The sequence below is a fragment of the Penicillium verhagenii genome (assembly GCF_028828195.1).
Source record: "Penicillium verhagenii strain IBT 33310 chromosome Unknown utg000003l_segment0_segment0, whole genome shotgun sequence".
NCBI classification, from domain to species: Eukaryota; Fungi; Ascomycota; class Eurotiomycetes; order Eurotiales; family Aspergillaceae; genus Penicillium; species Penicillium verhagenii.
In genome coordinates this window covers 3318570-3336553 of record NW_026643167.1, presented here as the reverse complement: position 1 = coordinate 3336553, position 17984 = coordinate 3318570, and the positions used below count along the sequence as shown (strand labels likewise).

Here is a 17984-nt window from a genome sequence, read left to right as displayed (position 1 = left end):
ACTTAAAGATACACTCATATGCTCCACAATTGAAATAAACTACCTGGGCACCAACTCCATGCTTCGTGAATGAACAAGGGAAACGGACCACAGGACGCGGCAGGGTATCGTCAGTAAATGACAGGCAATGCAAGAACACATGGTATAGAAAACACGCCACAGGTATAATCGGAAAACAAAAAAATGGCAAAAACATCAAACCCTTCATGACTAAATGTATGGCGAGAACAAGCGTACAAAGGGAAATAAAGAGATTCAAGTCCAAACAGCCTGCTTAGATAGAATCGGGCTCGGGTGCGTGTTCAGGTGCGTGCTCAGGCTCTGTGGACTCATCGGGGTTCACCTCCTCACTTCCTGGGGTATCATTGTCACTCGGGAGGGACTCATCTTTAGTATCTTCCTCTGGCGCTTGCTCACTAGAGTCCGTCTCTGCGCTGGGGGTTTCTTCGTCCGGGATGGTGGCCGCCGCCGCTGCTGCAGCGGCTTCGGCCTCTGCCTTCTCCATCTCAGCGTTGCGAGCCTGCTGCCTGTCCCAGACTTCCTTTCGAATCCGATCATCCTTGGCGGTGCGAAGTCGTTCCGCCTCCTCTACACCACCGCTCTTCTTCAACTTGCCCTCTTGCACAAAGTTACCGAGTTCCTTTTGGAACAGACCGATGCGCCGAGTCTCAAGTTCCTTTGCACGGGCCTTCTCAGATCGCTCGATAGCTTCAAGACGACTTTCGTGGTTGGGCTGTAGCGCGCGAACCTCGCCTAAAACGCCATCCTTGGCCTTCATCGGATCGACTGTGGGATCGATCCCAAGCGTACGCGAAGGAGCTCGCAAAGAAACTGCGCCAACAACGCCGCCACCGTTGGTCTTCTCCATGGCTTGTTCTTTGGTTGCTTGTTCCACCAAGGCGAAAGTCTGGGCCGCCTTCTCAAGGTCATCTTGTAGATCCGCAGCAAGGTCCTCTTGCATGGTGAGTTGATCCCGCTCTTCGCAGACCAACTGCAATTCTTTCTCCCAAATTTTGGTCCAAATGGGCTTCTCGCGGCCAAGGAAGTCTTGCATCTTCTTGATCTCCTTCATTACGTTGCTGATATCACGACTAACACCCTCCAGCTGTCTGGGAAGAGGTCGAACACCCCGTGTAACAACATCCTTCCGCAGATCCTCGACTAGGTCTTGGAGGTCATCCACTCGTGCAACAAGACGTTCCGATTCATCCCCAAGCTCCTTCTTGCCAGTCTGAACTCGTGCACGGCCGGCATCTCCCGCGTAGGTTGGGATGGTAACATCCTCGGCAGCGGTCTTAACCTGGCTTGCTTTGGTACGAACTGCGCTCATTGAGCTGGTGACATCAGATGTAAAGTTCGAGTACGTTTGACGCAGGACGGCGAGATCGCGACGCAAGCTTTGTAGTTCTGCGAGTTGGCTTCCGCTTGCAGATATCAGCCCCTTAGAAGCACCGCTGGCAGGAGCGGGCGCAGATGCTGGCGGAGCAGCTGCCAAACGGGCCATTTCCTTGGCCGCCTCAAGCTGGCGAGCCTGAACTAATTGGATGACGGTTCCTTGGCCAGCGAGAGCCTCCTTCACACTTTCAACCAAGGTCCGAACGCCTCCAAGGCTCTCATCAAAATGTTTCTTGACCTCGTCGAGGCTATCCATATTCAGAACAAGAACTGAGCGGTCCTTGACGTCGACCAAATCTTCCAATTCATGTCGGATTCCAGAAATTGGATCCTGAATGTAGATTTCAGGTAGATCCGCGCCATTGTTATGAGTATTCCAGGCAAACTTCTCAATAAATGCCAACTGCAGACGTCCAATAGTAAGATCTGCAATGCCGTCTGGCAACACAAACTTTTTAATTTTGCTTTTGTACTGCAGGAAGAGAGTCAATTCTTTGCCTGGAGAAGGCTGTTCTGTTGCGTATTGGGCGACCGAAGGAGGCGTGGCAATGTCAGCTGGAAGTAGCCGGGCTACCTTTGGTGTTTCCGGGCGTTTCTCTGTAATAGGAGAAGGGATCTTCTCTGGATCAAAAGCCTCATCAAGTGACGGTCCCTTGGGTGGTCGCGGGAAGCTGGGGGTTGCGGCTTGTTCTTTTGGAACTTCGACATCATCCTTTGCGGGCGGTTCGGGCTTTTGATCCAAAGGCCGAGGGGTTTCGTCGTTTTCAGGTTCTTCGGCCACTTGAGTAGATGGCTCACTGCGCTCTTCCTCCTCCACCACCTGGGGAACGCCAGCCCCTGGCTGCGGAGCTTTGGCAGTCTCTTGTAATCTATTTGAAGACCGCTGCCGGGAGTGGGTGTACGATCCACGCAGACGGACCGCATTGAGAGATTCGCGGACGTCCCGTCCCCGGTTAGGAATTGGGGAGTTTTGAGTGGGCAGAACTGGTACCCCATTCGAGGATGTCCCTAGATGCTTTTGGATTTGGTAGGCAGAGAACCGCCGGGAGGCTCGTCGTTCTAGTTCCCCACTTCGCTGTAAAGCACCTAGCGCGTCATCTTCCTTTGGAGGTGGCGGCGGGGCCGGGAAATCTGGAGGGGCTGAAGGCGAGGTACTTTGAGAAATCAATTCACCCCCCTGGGGTGGCTGGCTGAGCATCTGTTGGGCCTCACGTCTTGACGCGTCCCGTTCCGAAAAACTCCGTGGATCTCCTGGTACCGGTGGTGATGCATGACGGGTGGCCTGAACCTCTTCCAAAGACCCATTGCTACCATATCGACGAGCTGGCCGTTTCGGGGATGGTACATTCGACTGGGGCATGGTAGATGCCGCTGTTTCATCGTAGAGCTGGCCTATTGCGGAGGCGCTGCTGGAAATGCTTCCCGCGCTAGCCTGTCTCCCCGGAAGTCCTCGCCCATCCTCCCGCTGATGTCGTGATCGAAGACGCGCCTGCTTTTTCTTCAAGCCATGGAGAAGGTTGATAATGATGTCGCGAATTTGGGGTAGGTATCGGTCGAGGCTTTGCGAAGAGGCATCTTGGCTTAATGTATCCTCTAAAATGGTGCGCAAAACGTCCGGAACCGGGCCTAGATCGGAAGTTTCAACGCCGATAGCATTGAAAGCACGGCAGGCTAGATTGAACTCATAGCCCAGGCGCACATATACATCGGAGACATCCGTTTCAGAAGCTTGTTTGCGAGACCACTGAGTCAGGGTTTCAAGTAGCTGCTTGGTTGCTACAAGCAGATGTGTCACACTCTTTTCGATCTGAGAGATTTGTTTATCGGGCTATCGCGAAAATAAAAATAAGATTGTTAGCTTTGTGGATTATTGGAACGAGCGCACACGAGTCCGAATACCTACCACACCCTTTGCGGATTGGGAACGGCCAGAGGCCGATGAGCTGCGACCAGAGGTTGAGGCCATGAGGTCGACCTATTCCAGAGAAGGTTGAGGAAAGGTGATACTCAGCAGGGTCTCCAGAGAGCCCGAGGGTGTGTTGACATTGATAAGCGATGATGGGGGGGCGAAAGAGAGACAAAGTTGGGATGCCAAGCAAACAAGGCACCAGACCCAGCCTCCCGCCAAATACCGCGTACAAACAGTCACCGGGGCGATCTACCAGGGCCAGTCCCTCACTGATGGCAAAGTTACCTGTAAACACCGTGTAATAATACCTTCAAGATTCCACATGTGATTTCCAAGACAAAGGGCACGGACTGTTTTAACTACGCTAAACCAAGTACTACATAGTACTTTCTTTTACTATCAACCACATGTACTAACTCATCTTGCATTGCATGGGATCTATTGGATCTGTATCACCACGGCTTACACTCGGCAACTCCCGCACTTTATCCACTCGGTGACTTGCATCTTTGTGGGAAATATTTGGAAATCATTTGGATTTTCTATCTTTTCCCTGATGTCAATCATATAGATTGTTCCCCTTTCCCCCTTTACAATGATGTGACAACCTTTCCAGATGTCCGTCCTCGTCTAGGCAACCCATTGGGCATCACCGTCATCCCGCTAGGCGCCTCGCCTACTCCCAACATTAATTATTGTTGGATTGACTATCCATGTCAAATTGAGAGTATGAGATAATATTTGGCCTATTAAAGTAAGCGAGTCGCTTGGCTCACACAGAAAAGAAAATCTACAATGTCCAATATGCATCAGAAAAAAAGTTGTGTTCCCTGCAGATCCCTTTATTGGCTTTCTTTACACTCCTAGTTACACCCTTCAAACATTCACTGTTGACTGCTAGGTAGCAGTTACAATTATTTCAAATATTAAATATGGAGCTGTGTGTAGTATTTATTTAGACCATATTAATTGAGATGATTCATTACTACCTAAATGTAGGTACAGAACTATTATCCCTTGCCAGCGATGACTATGGGCTGTTACATACAATATCCGGAGTATGAAGATGTTACAGCTGTATAATACCAGCACATGTCTGTATTGTTAATACTAGTATGTATGGTACCGTGGTTGGTAATTGGACCGAGCACTTGAGCCCATCCATTGGAAAAATATATGGGTATTCAAAAGGGAGAAAAACAATATTTCATCCATTTGAAAGGGGGAATGACAATGCACACTACTCTAGTACGTACTTACTACTAGTAGTATGTACGGAGATCGATAGCCACCCGGGCAAGGCAAAAAAACCTTTCAATGTTGGAAATTAACCTTATACTAGTAATATTCGAATAGATGGTAATCATTACTCTGCTGAGTCTAGTTAAGGATGTTTTAAAGAAACTCCAAAAAAAAAAAGTATTTGAAGAGTATTAATTACATCATGGCATCTCCATAATAAAGATCCATTTCTTGTCAACCCCATACAATTCGATCCCGCTGTCAATCAGGGTCGCACCGGTACCGTATATTACCAAGTTCTCGCACCTGACCTGCTTTCCCCAAACCAATCCCTATTTTTGAACATCCATCCTCCCCCCTTCCTCAATTCCGAAAATTTGCCATAGGCATTGAATTCCCATTATTTGTGTTCCTGTTGAGCTGTGGTTATATTCCCGTGCTCTTTCCCCTCTTTCTAAACACGTCCTGTTTGTGCAGGCGGTGTGAGAGTGGCTCCGTGCCTCATCCTCGCGGACCTTCCGTGTGAAGTTCCACGACCGCAAGCTTGCCCTGACTTGACCACCCGAGTCAATCAATGGCTTCCACTCTCAACTCTGTGCCAGCTGCCAACAGCTCATCTGGTAATGCAGTCAATGCACAGAACCCTGGCCGGACCTCACTGAGGCCAAGCGCCAGTACCAAGGGGGACGGTCGCCGACCATCTGGCAGCCCTGGGGACAGTGGTCAGCGGTATGTGTTCCTCTCTCCAGTACTCCCATCCACCCCCACATCCCTTCGCTCCACTACGACAAAAACCCCGATTTCCCTACTTCCACTCGCTGGCTTGAGATTCGGCACATGAAACCAAGGCCTTTGTTTTCATCTTGTTCGCTCCCTTCCCTCGGTCACTGCGTCTATGCACGTGCCCTCCCGCTGTGAGCTGAGGTACAGGCCAGGTATTGTGTGCCATCAAGAGCCAATTGCGGGCCCTGGGATCGAGGGCATCATTCACACCAGAGGCGCCGACGCTGTTTTTATTCTACGATTGTTAGGTTCACCTGCTGACCGACCTATGTTCTATCCATAGGCGCACAAACTCCCACAAGGCTTGGACTCAAGGAACAAACCCCATCACGCAACGCTCCTCCCACGTCTCCTCTAACGGAAATATGGCTCGACAGTCGGGCTCCCCTCGTCCCAACCAGAAGGAGTCTAATACTCCTGACAGTCATGCCCATGATCGCCTCATCTTTTTATTCGCAAGCTTTATTGTAAGACGGTTCCTCGGCTGTAAGGATTGCACAGCCAGTACTGACACTAACCCTGCTGTTGCTATAGGGTCTACGCACCACAATTACAACAAAGAACGGAGACAAATTTACCGGTATTTTCTCATCCTCCACCCTGGAGTCCAGCGATTCGTCCTTTTCCCTTAAGATGGTTCAGCGTGCAGACGAGAATCAGTCTAGGACGAACGGCGCCAGCGACGTGGCCGGTTCTTATCTCGGGACTGGCATTGACCATGCGATGTCATTTGATATAAGAGATGTTGCAGATATCTCAGTGCCCAATGTTGTGCCCGCGGAAGTGTCCGTCAAGGAGTCAAATGGTAAGGAAACAAAGACTCCCTATCTCATGTCATGATGCTAACATAGTGTTTATAGGAGCAAGTGGCTTCAGGACCGACAGCGATATCTCTGGAAATCTCGCCATGCGGGAGCGTACATTGAAGCGCTGGGAACCAGCTGAGATGGATGTTGATATGTCATTGGAGACGATCGGCGATTCCTCTGGTTGGGACCAGTTCGAAACGAACGAACGACTTTTCGGCGCCAAGACCAGCTACGACGAAAATATATACACTACCGTTATCGATCGCTCGGATCCTGCCTTCCGCCAGAAGCAAGTAGAGGCGGCTCGTATTGCGCGCGAAATCGAAGGCGCGGACACTGACAATGCCCACATGCGCGAGGAGAGAGGCTTGGTGGCCCCAGCGACAGGTGATGACGAGGACGAAGAGGCTAAATACAGTGGTGTGCACCGTGACAACAAGACCTTCCAACCTCTTGTCTCAGGACAGCCGAACAGATACACACCCCCGGGCCGCAGACAATCTGGGGTTCCAGCCCCACCAGCCAAGCAGACAGTGCCCACCACCACTCCTGCGGTATCCAAGCCCATTATTGAGGAGCCTGGACCACCTGCTCAACCTGCACCGGCGGAAAAACAGCCGACTCCGGTGACTGCTAAGCCCTTAACCGAAATTGAGCAGAAACTGGCTGGCATCAACATCCCTGCAGCTACGCCTGCCCACATCCCCAATACTGTGAAGCGTCCAGTTCCCGAGAATGCCACCGCGAATGTGGAAACCGAGGTGCTAGACCATTTCCGTCAGTTCGCCAACACTGAGAAACTACGGATGCAAGAGCGTCGGCGTAACCAAGCATCCCATGATCGGACGATCAAACTGAACGAACTGATGAAGTTCTCAAAGAACTTTAAGCTGTCGACCCCTGTGCCCAAGGACTTGGTGCCAATCCTCGCCAAGGATCCGCATAGGCAAGAAGCCATCATCAACCGAGTTCAAACTCCGGCAAACACCAAATCGCCAACCAAGGCCATTGCACAGATTCCAGAGCAAAAGCCGGCCAGTCGTCCCATTGCGCCCACTGGTCCTGCTCCCCCGGTCGCGCCTTCCGACCGTCAGAATTTTGCCCGGGGCCGTCAAGGATATCTCCCCACTGGCCCTCTTGCTGGGGCTGTCGGTCGATTCTCTCAACAGGCCGTGCAGCCTGGCCGTCCCGGCACGGGTATGCTCAGCCATCGCCTGGCCGATAACATGCAGCAACGGAAGGGGGCTGCTGTCATGGGTTCTGTCCCCGCGCCAGTGCCAGTACAGGATGCCCGCGGTCCCCCCACTGCTCCCCCCACTGGTCCATCAAGTGAGCAGCCTAGAGTCCTGAGTCCTGGAAAGACTCAGGCTCAGACCACGACTTCTGCAGCGGCCAAGTTCAACGTGCGAGCCATGGAATTTAAGCCCAACCCTGCCGCAAACACCTTCACTCCTGGTGGGGCTGCTTCCTCGGGAGGTCCCGCTGCTAGCCCACGCGATTTCTCGAGAACTCGCTCCATGTCCCGGGCAATAACTCCATCCACATTCTTTGGAGTGCGAAAGCCTCTGCCTATCTCTGACAGACCCTCTCTTGAAGATCAATTCAACCCCATTAAACGCATGAAGAAGGAGAGTGCGGAGTCGACTGAAAGGGTGGTAATCTTTAACGGCGGTATCCCACCGCCCTACAAGACTTTGCCAACATGGGATGACCCCGAGGGCAATGAGAAAAAGACTTATGACCAAATTCTCAAACCACCTGGAGTACCGTCCGCTTCTCCCCAGGGTCGGTCTGCTTCCAACAACCCTCATCTGCCTCAGCACCAGATGTCGTTCCAGTTCCAGCAGTCTGGCATGGGATCTGCTTCTGGACCTCCAAATGGGCCACACGCTCATCACCCTCACCCCCCTCACGTGGATGATCATCATCGTATGCAGCTTTCTGCATCATCGTCGCAAGTTTTCCCTTCACCTCGGATGCAACAAAGCCACATGGGATACCCCTCCCCTATGGCTCCTCCTGCACAGCTAGCGTTTGGGCAGTCCATGCCGCCATTTTATGGAGGTCCCCAACCTGCCCACATGAGACATTACCAAGGTAGCCATGGGCCGCAATTTGTGGCCCCCCAGATGGGAGCTCCCATGATGGCACAGCAGCCGTCCAACGGACCGTACATGGGTGTTCCCCAGGGAATGTCACCCTTTACCCCTCAGATGCAGATGTACTCTCCATCCCCAGGCCACGCCTACCCACAACACGCACCTCCTAGCGGGTTTCCCAGCCCAAGCCGTGGCGCGCCGATGATGATGCACCAGAACTCGCAATCCGGCCAACCTCCTCAACAGATGATGTTCATGTCTCCTGGCCAACCTGGATATGGAGGCCAACAGCCGGGACACGGTTAGTATCTATCTCGCATCTTATGTTACAATGCCTTGTCTGATTATTCTGTTCCAGCTCCTCCCGGTCGCGGCGGCTACCCTCAGCAACCACACTTTTCCTCCAGCCCTCACCAAGCTCACCATTTTCCCCCACCTCAGCATCGCGCTCCTAACAATAACTTCAACCAAACTTCCCAGCAAACCCCAACGATGGCTCCCAACAACCCTGCCACCTCTGGACCTGCAACACACTCTGCCGAGCCTACCGACGAAGGAAAATGAACCACGCGATGAACTTTCGGCGCCTTCCACTCATCTTTCCCGCTCCCTTCCAAGTCCAAATATTCGTAGCCGTCAGCTCCAATTATTTGGAGCGATGATCATTTGCACCGTTGTCAATCTTCGGATCTCAAATAATCCCGGCCTCATGTATCTTGGCTTTCATCCTTTCCGTGAGCTGTGATACTCAGAACTGTCCGCAGCGTTGATGCAAGTATCAATGTGACATATCAGGTGATTCTTACCAAGCTCTCCTTTACATCGATGAAGTTTCGCTAATGTACGTCTATAGATTCAATGAGTGTTCATCTATCTTGCCTATCTACCCCGACTCCCAATTTTCGGTGATTCACACGCCGGTGAATTCTTACTGTATTGCGCAAATACAGCCGCTGCTATTGATTACCACTGAACCATCACGAAGCTGCCTCGTTGTCAGCTGTTATCTCGCAGCCATTGGCATATCAAGGAGCAGTTGAGTCGGGGGCATGTGCTTCTGAAGATTTTCAATATTTTTAGGTTTATATTTTATGTTCTCGCTCTCATGTTACTTTTTATATTTTACCTCGGTCTCTTTTGTTTCTATTTTCCGGTTGTTGATATTTCTTAAGCTTGGAGTGGGATCAGCATTGCAGGTGTGAGAGCGAAAGGAGATGTTTTATGGGCTGTGTTTCATCAACGGATCGGGTGGTGGTGGTGGTGGTGGTGGTAGTTCCTAGCTGCTTGCAAACGTTGAACTACTAGTAGCAAGTAGCAAGTAGCAAGTAGCATGGGTGGAGGCCGGATAGTCTCAAGTGGTCGCTAGTGTTCCCACGGGATACCAATGAAATGATTCACCTACGTCTAAGTATCCTTGCTCTTTCTAATATTGTACACATATACTAGAGACAGGACAAGGCGATCATGGAGCAGAGTCACATGTGCAGACTCGGGCTGACCGAGTAAACGTGACCCCGGGTTCAGACTCAGTGCCTACGGCGAGGTCATACCTAGTAATAACATTTGAAAGATGTGGTTGACCCGGTCCGACTCCAGTGCATGCCCAGCAGCACCAGCGCTTTCCTGGGTCAGTCCCTTGCACTCCACAATCATCAATTCAATTCATATAAAAGCCCAAAGAAAACCGCCGGCGATTACTTTCCAACGCTTCACACCCGGAGTTACCAGGCCGGAGATACCACGAAGCTAAGTAGTCCTTAATTTCACGGGCCGGGCCGCTTGCTTTACTCCACATAAGATGTAAACTGTCTACTGTTTTCAAGGGAGTCGGTAAGAGCTCTTCTCTCGAATGGCAGTCTCTTTATGTTCAGAAATTGTAGATAGATACTAGTTTATAATATGTAGTCAAAATAGGGGGTTCCAATCATTACTTTGCTCTCTTTTCGTTCACCTTTCGTTCGTTCACTCCCTGACATGCAAGAGGACAAACCGACCTGTCCACCCAACCATGTTACCAAAGCAAGAAACATTAAATTAAAGAATAGAAGATGCTTCTCGTCAGTGTCTAGTTCTTTGTTGTAGCCTGTAGGGCCTTCTTGTCGAGGGAATTAAGAGAATTATCTCCGGGCCAGCTTCAGATCCTTACCGCCGCTATCTCCGCAGAGCTTTCGTCTCGCCTTTGCTCACGACTAGTACTGCCATCTTGAGTTGGTGGCCGTGTTGAGTGTACTAGGGAATCTCTTCTGGATGTGCTTGTCTTGTATATTTAGATGTGCCTCTCTCTCATGTTCGTCTTCTTTTCCAAGGTTCTTTCTTTCTCTCTTCGCATTCCCTTTGGTCTCTCTCTCTCTCTCTCCTCCGATCAGGCTCAAACTATACTCTCCCATCGTCAGAATTCATCTAAGTCTTAATCAAATATAGCAATGTCAGATTCATCGAGTAATGTTGCAAGAGAGGCAGCACATCTCCCCAGCCGCCCCAGCTATCTCAAGCTAGTTTTAGACCAAACCTTGATTACCAGTCAAGTCCGAGACTACGACTACCCCGGCAGCGGGACGACTAAAGATCCATACCTGGTGGACTGGCTTCCCAACGACCCAAAGAATGGCTTCAACTTGCCACCAGCTATCAAGTGGACCATTGTCTTGATCTGTGCCTTCAGCACGCTAGCCTGCTCTTTGTCTTCGACAATATTCGCTGGTGCAATCATTCAGATTGAGGACTTCTTCCATGTAAAGGAGGAGATAGCCATTCTCAGTGTCTGTCTATATGTACTGGGTTTCGCCCTTGGCCCCGTTCTTTGGGGCCCGCTCTCTGAGCTTTACGGCCGCCAATCCATCTACCTTGTTACCATGGGCGCGTCGGTTTTGTTTGAGGGCGCGGCGACTGCCAGCAAGTCAAATGAGGTCGCTGCCTTAATTATACTTCGTTTTTTAGTGGGCTCCTTCAGCTCCGCCGCCATCTCTAACTCGCCTGGTGTGGTTGCCGACATCTTCGCACCGGCGGAGCGTGGACTCGCCGTCATGGTTTACTCCATGTTCCCTTTCCTTGGCCCAACCCTGGGCCCCATCTGCGGCAACTTCCTCGCTGCTGCTGCTGGGTGGCGATGGGTTAATGTACTGTGCACTGTCTTCTTCGCTTTGATGTTTGTTCTCGGTCTGGTCTTTATGCCTGAGACCTATGCGCCCTATATCCTACGACGTCGCGCCATGATAATGAGCAAGAAGACTGGTAAAATCTATGTCAGCAAACTCGATGTCGGTCTGCCGCCAAAGACTCTCACTGCGACATTGAGCACGGCCATCACGAGGCCTATCATCATGGCGATATGGGAACCAATATCGACAGCCATGGCTGTGTATGCTGCCATCATCTATGGAATTCTCTACCTTATTTTTGCCGCCTTCCCTATTATTTTCATCGATGATCGCCACTGGAGCCAAGGTGTATCCGGCTTGTCCTATATTGGCATCATGATCGGTCAGATTCTTGCTGTGCCCTTCTATATTGTTCTTGAGGTCAAATACCGCAAAATAATCGCCCGCCCTGGTGTTCTGGCGACCCCTGAGATGCGTCTTGAGCCAGCTCTATATGGTGCTGTGATGCTCCCTGTTAGCCTGTTTTGGTTCGCGTGGACATCGTATACTAGTATTCACTGGGCCGTCGGCCTTGTTGGCACTCTTTTCTTTGGGCTAGGCAATGTTCTTGTTTTCATCTCCATGACAAACTATCTCATCGATACATATAGCCTGTTTGCTGCCACAGCAGCGGCTACCAACGCTATGGCTCGCGCCCTCTTTGGCTTCGCATTGTACGTTTTGCTAACCTCTGTTACCCATTTTGATCTTGATAGATTACGCAGCTAACAAGCCATCAATCTTGAAACAGCCCCCTTTTCACAACCTACATGTATAAGAATCTTGGCTCACAGTGGGCCTCATCAATTCCCGCTTTCTTGTCTTTGGCATTCATGCCTCTGCCCTTTATTTTCCTTCGGGTCGGCTCAAAGCTCCGCGCCAATTCTAAGTTTGCCAACGAGGCCAAGCAACAACTGGCAAAGCTACAGGAAGTACGACAGAATGTGGAGAAACTATTCAAAGCGAAACATGTTGGTGATAATACGATTTCCTCTGACACAGAGGCAGCTGTCGAGCCCGAGAGGGTCGCCAGTACGATCCCCACAAAATCTGAAATCACCGCCGTTGACCGTTCAGACTCCGGCTCAAATTGAGTCCATCTATGGCCCTACTCATTTTCGAAATTAAGATAGTGATATTGCTGGGATAGACTTCAAGCTTATTAGAATTTGAAAGGAGCTCCTTTCGTTCGTTCCAGTCAAGGTTCCGAAGAACCCGCTCGCTAAAGAGCAAGAAAACAATGAATATATTGATGAAAACCAAAGTTCTCAACAAGAATACGATACCGTAATTATGTTAGATAAGAACTCGAGGCGAGATCAGCCGGACACGCCCTTGCGAACGAGGTGTAGTCTCGTGCTACCAGGATCTCATTGTCTTCTTTGAGCATGAGATTGTGTGCCTCGGCGTAGACCAAACATGGCACGAAGCCGCACGATTACCTCGAGCTTGCCCAATCCAAATACCCACGCCTGTGCCATGCCTACCTACATGCATGCTATCATGCACACGGGGTTGGGTCTTCAGTTCAAACAGCTGTGAATTCTCGCTGAAGGTCTGACCGAGAACGTTGTGCATAACGACCCGCGGTACACGGAGTTTTTCGAGTGGCGCAGGACCGTGGTGGTGTCGATTACTACCTAATACCGCGTGTCGCTGCTTGGGGCCCACAGTGCCTACATGAAGGACCCCGTTATAAGCAACTGCATGGACTGGGACCTCACCGTCCCGCTCGAGGCCCCCGAGGAGAGCTGGAAGGCCATCATGGCCGACGATAATTTCCGCCCCCCTACTGAAGAGCCTCAGAGACACCGCGCCTGGGGCTGTGCCGGCAAGAATTTGGCCGCCATCTCCGGCCGCTGGAGGGTTGATCCCAGTGAGGCCCTGAAGCGTGCCGCCGCCGAGGTTATCAACACAAGCACTTGTGTCACCTGCTCCTCTATGCTGCCACCGCACGAGTTTCGTGTCGACTTCATCCTCATGCACGTTGTCAACGCCTCGTGCTGGCTACAGGCCCTTTTGCAGAGAGATTCTACCTCGCGTGCGCAAAAAGCCCGCATGATCGAGGACACGGGCCGTCTGCTTACCTTGGTCGCGGATGGCGTCGGCATGCCATTGCTGCACCTAGAGGTGCTCGAACGACACGTCGTGAAGACCTTACAGACTGGGATGACCCGTAGTTGTCTGGCATCACGCCAGTGACGGGCACATGGTCAGGTTTATCCGCGCACTAGCCACTGGCGAGAAGGCGAACAAGCCATTTGAGGGAAAACGTGGCTTTCTGTCACAAGAGTTAGCCACATTTCATGTTAATTTGAGCAGAATCTCGGATCAAAAACTCGTCTCCTCAGGTCTTTTCAGTTTCTTAGAGTCATCATTCAAGCCCCAGGCAAGACCCACCCCATCCACCGCGGTGCTCTGCTTGAATTCAATTACAACAAAAAGCTCAACCTCCCCACACCAACAAGGAGCAAGCCCACTGTACCCTAGCAAGGAACGCGACTCGCAATAACCGACCACTTGACAACTCATCTCCTACTTCCAACAGTGCCTGACCTGTTCCTCACACCAAAGCCCCCAACTCTTTGCGCAATCTCCGCATCCCACTTATAGACCGTAGCCATTGGTTCCTATCAGTCTTCATGGGAGCAAAGCAGACTAAGGAACCCCAGAAAACGGCCCAACATACTCTCATGTAAACACGGGAGACGTTTAAGTGTATACATAGATACTCCCAAGACCCACCGCAATTCTCTCTCCCCTTCTCCATCTCAAAGAAACGGATATAAAGATGAGAAAAAAAAACAGTGCCTCAGTGAGGAAACCATAGACTTTTGGTTCGATCTTCTGCCTTTCGGCCATGTATTTGCGTTCACCAAAGAGTTGACAGTTGAGGTAGAAGGTTCGAGCTTGTGAACCAAACCGAAGCTTGGAATTATCACGCCACAGCGGTCAGTTGCAAGAGTAAAGCAGGTAGTGGGGCATCGCGTGTGAGTCGAGTCCAAGCGGGATGAGCTCAACCAAGCCGATGCGTTGCGGAGAAGCCGACGATTCTAGAGTAGTTTGAAATCGAAAAGAGTACCTTCGGATCAGGTGGGATGTTATGGTTCGCCGGTTCTTTGTAAAGTCTGACCTTTTACCAGGTGGTCATCATTGGAGACGCGACGGGGTCGCTTGTTTTGGTGTTGGGGTAGAGATTTGGGGGTTAACTTACCAAGTTTTTGGTAGTTGTTGTCGAGCGCTGTTATATGCTTAGTTGTTGGGTGAGGAGTTGGTTGATATGAGGCAAGGTGAACATTGTTAAGGTGGAAGCGATTGGTGGTGGATGAAGAGCTGGAGAGAAAGCTTGGAGAACAAATCCAAGGTGGACCCTGCGAAATTAACACAAGGCCAGCTCAGGCCGATAAGGCGGGGCCCGCATCCAACTTTCCAGTTCAACCACATAATCCCCTGGTCGCATTACCTACCACATAAACACCTTCGCTGTAATTCGAATTCATTCCTCGCGTCCTCCTACCTCTATCCCCGAACCACAGTGCCCGGCCATTGAGCCGCAAAAGCCCCCGGGGCCTCCCAAAGAACACCGCAACCTCCGAGTGGCCAGCAACTCGCATCCGCACGGCCATGGATTTCCTTAAATCCGCCGTCGCCTCCGCGATAGCAAAAGGCAGCTCGCAACCTTTCTCTCTAGGCGACAGAGTGGACATTGGCGATTCGATCTGGACTTTGCACAACGGTACGAAACGGGTAGGGTGGTTCTCTGTTCCCCGTGAAACTTGACCTCAAACAACAAGGCTGACGGCTTCTTTTTGGGAATAAATAGGATGACAGCTCCGCGTGCAGTGTTTTCACATTCGATATCGCTGCCAATAAGTCACGTCTTCCGTTGGCGAAGAATGCAGTGCGGAAGTCGAGGACCTTGCGCCATCCTGGCGTGATCAAGGTTCTAGATACGATCGAGGTATATTGGCCTTTTGTTAGCCCTTCTGCGTTGGAAGGGCTAGATACTGGGTTATGGGCGCTAACTGTCTGGTTAGACCGAGTCAAATCTTTATATCGTTACCGAACGAGTCGTCCCGCTTCCATGGCAAGTCAAGCGTCGGAGTTTGAGCGAGGAAACCGCGAAATGGGGTTTATACACTGTCTCGGTGAGGACTTTTTTTGCTTTGGAATTATTGAGAAGGAGAAGCCTATACTGACTTACGACCAATCACTAGTCTACACTAAAGTTTATCAATGAAGATGCCTCCTCCGTCCATGGCGCTGTGCGTTCGTCGTCGGTCTATACCAGTGAAAGCGGAGAGTGGAAGCTGGGTGGATTCGACATCCTGAGCTCGATGAAGGAGGATGATGCTATTATATATGTCGGTCTGCAAAATTTACTGCCAGAAAAGCTTGTTGTACTAACCTGAAATAGACGTATGGAAGCATCGTGCCTGATGCAGCTCGATTCACACCCCCAGAAGTGGTCAAGGGAGGATGGGAGGTTATTAAGCGCAATCCATTAGCAGCGGTGGATGCTTATGGCTTGGGAGTTCTGATCTTTGAAGTCTTCAATGGTCAATTTTCAGGTGGAGATCAAATTGGCAAGACCACAAACATTCCCCCAAGTATGCATCAAAGCTACAAACGTCTTTGCACTGCCAATCCCAAGCTTAGACTGAGCCCGGGTCACTTTGTTGAACAGGGTAAAAAGCATGGCGGGTTCTTCCAAACTTCTTTAATCCGATTGACAGAGGACATGGAGAGCCTAGGTTTGAAGAGTGATGCCGAAAGGGAAGAATTTATTAAGTAAGCCTTTTATTTCCAGCTTGAGCTGATGAGTATGAATACTAATTGTATGCAGTGAACTTGATAATCTGTCTGATGATTTTCCCGAAGACTTTTTCAAAATGAAGGTTCTCCCAGAGTTACTCAAATCTGTTGAATTTGGCGGTGGTGGACCAAAGGTTCTAAGTGCTACGTTGAAGATCGGTTCCAAGCTTTCGGCAGACGAGTTCAATGCTAAGTTGACCCCTGTCGTTGTGCGCCTATTTGGTAACCCCGATCGAGCTCTCCGTGTGTGCTTGTTGGACAATTTGCCTTTGATGATTGACAACCTTCCCCAGAAGGTTGTCAATGACAAGATCTTCCCTCAGATGGTAAGCCAGCCAATTCTTTTTATAAAACAACTTCTAAAGGATTTTTAGACTTCTGGTTTCACCGACGTTGCGCCAATCGTGCGAGAGCAGACTGTCAAAGCTGTCCTCTCAGTCATCAACAAGCTCAGCGATCGAGTGGTTAATGGAGAACTACTCAAATTTTTGGCTCGTACTGCTAATGACGAGCAGCCTGGAATTCGAACAAATACTACTATCTGCCTTGGACGGATTGCGAAAAATTTGGGACAAAGTGTACGTTATACATACTCGGCTTGATTATTCGATGCTGACATCGTAGAAGACACGGTCCAAGGTCCTTATTGCTGCCTTTACAAGGGCCATCCGCGATCCCTTCGCCCATGCCCGCGTTGCTGGTTTGCTTGCCTTGGGTGCCACCATAGATGTATTCACCGAAGAAGATTGCGCTGGGAAAATTCTACCAGCCATTTGCCCGGCGTTGATAGATAAGGAGAAGCTCATCCGAGACCAAGCAAACAAGACACTCGATCTTTACCTCCAACGAGTCCGGAAATTCGGCAGCACGATGGCAGACACAGTCCTGCCACCTGCTGCCCCCACTGAAGCCGAACCTAGCAAGCCCGATCCACGAGCCGCCAACTCAAATGACAAGTCTTGGGCTGGATGGGCAATTTCATCATTCACCAATAAGATCGCAACCGCCGATGGTGAGATTGAACCGACCGCCAGCGTTGTTACCACTGCCGAACCCGACACTGGCCGATCTGCATCTGTCCCTCGCCCCGCCAAATCATCCCCTTCCACGCAACTTGACTTGCCCAAACAAACATTACGCCCCACTGCCCAGCCGCTAGGTCGGTCCATGTCCGACCGACCTCCTCCCGTCGTCTATGAACCTCCGGAGGAAGAGGAAGGAGATGATGTTTTTGATGCATGGGGCGCAATGGACGATGATGAAAACGACGTAGATACCTTCACAGCTGCCGTGGCCTCTCCAAGCCCATCGTCGCCTGATCCCTCGGCGAACAAATCTCCTGCTGTACCCTATGACGACGGTGGTGAGCCTGACTTTGCAGGATGGCTGGCTGCCAAGAACCAAGTCAAAGCCAAGAAACCTCTACCTAAGGGTCTCGGCAAAGCGGGCTCTTCTACTTCCAGTACCATTAAAGTCTCTCCCAAGCCGCGCGTCGTGGCTGCACCTGCCAAGAAGATTGATACGAAACCGAAGGAAGTGGATGAGGATGATGGATGGGGAGATGCGTGGGATTAGACTACGTTTCTTTTTTTTCACTTCTTGGCGAAACCCTCAGGGATGTACATACGAATCGTGTGCAAATTACAGGGTTGGCAACAGCGAAAATAGTGGGTTGGGCGGGTCTTCTAGACTTCCTAGCGAATAATTAATGTGTATCGTCATTAAAGGCTTGTCGATCGGGTGGACTCTCTCAGCCCTATGGGTAATTATACACGTATCTGCACTACCCCGCTAT

General features: G+C 50.7%; 5 protein-coding genes across 5 annotated transcripts; 4 read left to right on the top strand and 1 right to left on the bottom strand.

The window, feature by feature from the left end:
- Positions 1–274: 274 nt before the first annotated feature.
- Positions 275–3361, bottom strand: N7466_002628 (formin-mediated actin nucleation enhancer; the record flags this gene model as incomplete). Its single annotated transcript, XM_057162026.1, has 2 exons — positions 275–3223; positions 3299–3361. The coding sequence occupies 2 exons, from the start codon at positions 3359–3361 to the stop codon at positions 275–277; spliced, it is 3012 nt and encodes a 1003-aa protein (XP_057025311.1).
- Positions 3362–5120: 1759 nt separating this feature from the next.
- N7466_002627 (putative PAB1 binding protein (Pbp1)) lies at positions 5121–8801 on the top strand (the record flags this gene model as incomplete). The annotated part of the gene is made up of 5 exons (XM_057162025.1): positions 5121–5275; positions 5613–5796; positions 5864–6134; positions 6190–8538; positions 8596–8801. 5 exons carry the CDS (start codon positions 5121–5123, stop codon positions 8799–8801), a joined length of 3165 nt encoding a protein of 1054 aa, XP_057025310.1.
- Positions 8802–10660: 1859 nt separating this feature from the next.
- On the top strand, positions 10661–12468 carry N7466_002626 (MFS transporter; the record flags this gene model as incomplete). The annotated part of the gene is made up of 2 exons (XM_057162024.1): positions 10661–12048; positions 12126–12468. 2 exons carry the CDS (start codon positions 10661–10663, stop codon positions 12466–12468), a joined length of 1731 nt encoding a protein of 576 aa, XP_057025309.1.
- A 586-nt stretch (positions 12469–13054) lies between these two features.
- N7466_002625 (uncharacterized protein) lies at positions 13055–13576 on the top strand (the record flags this gene model as incomplete). Its single annotated transcript, XM_057162023.1, has 1 exon — positions 13055–13576. One exon carries the CDS (start codon positions 13055–13057, stop codon positions 13574–13576), a length of 522 nt encoding a protein of 173 aa, XP_057025308.1.
- A 1422-nt stretch (positions 13577–14998) lies between these two features.
- On the top strand, positions 14999–17764 carry N7466_002624 (COPI-interacting protein CEX1; the record flags this gene model as incomplete). Its single annotated transcript, XM_057162022.1, has 8 exons — positions 14999–15121; positions 15198–15335; positions 15412–15522; positions 15592–15738; positions 15792–16165; positions 16221–16515; positions 16564–16767; positions 16814–17764. The coding sequence occupies 8 exons, from the start codon at positions 14999–15001 to the stop codon at positions 17762–17764; spliced, it is 2343 nt and encodes a 780-aa protein (XP_057025307.1).
- Positions 17765–17984: the final 220 nt, after the last annotated feature.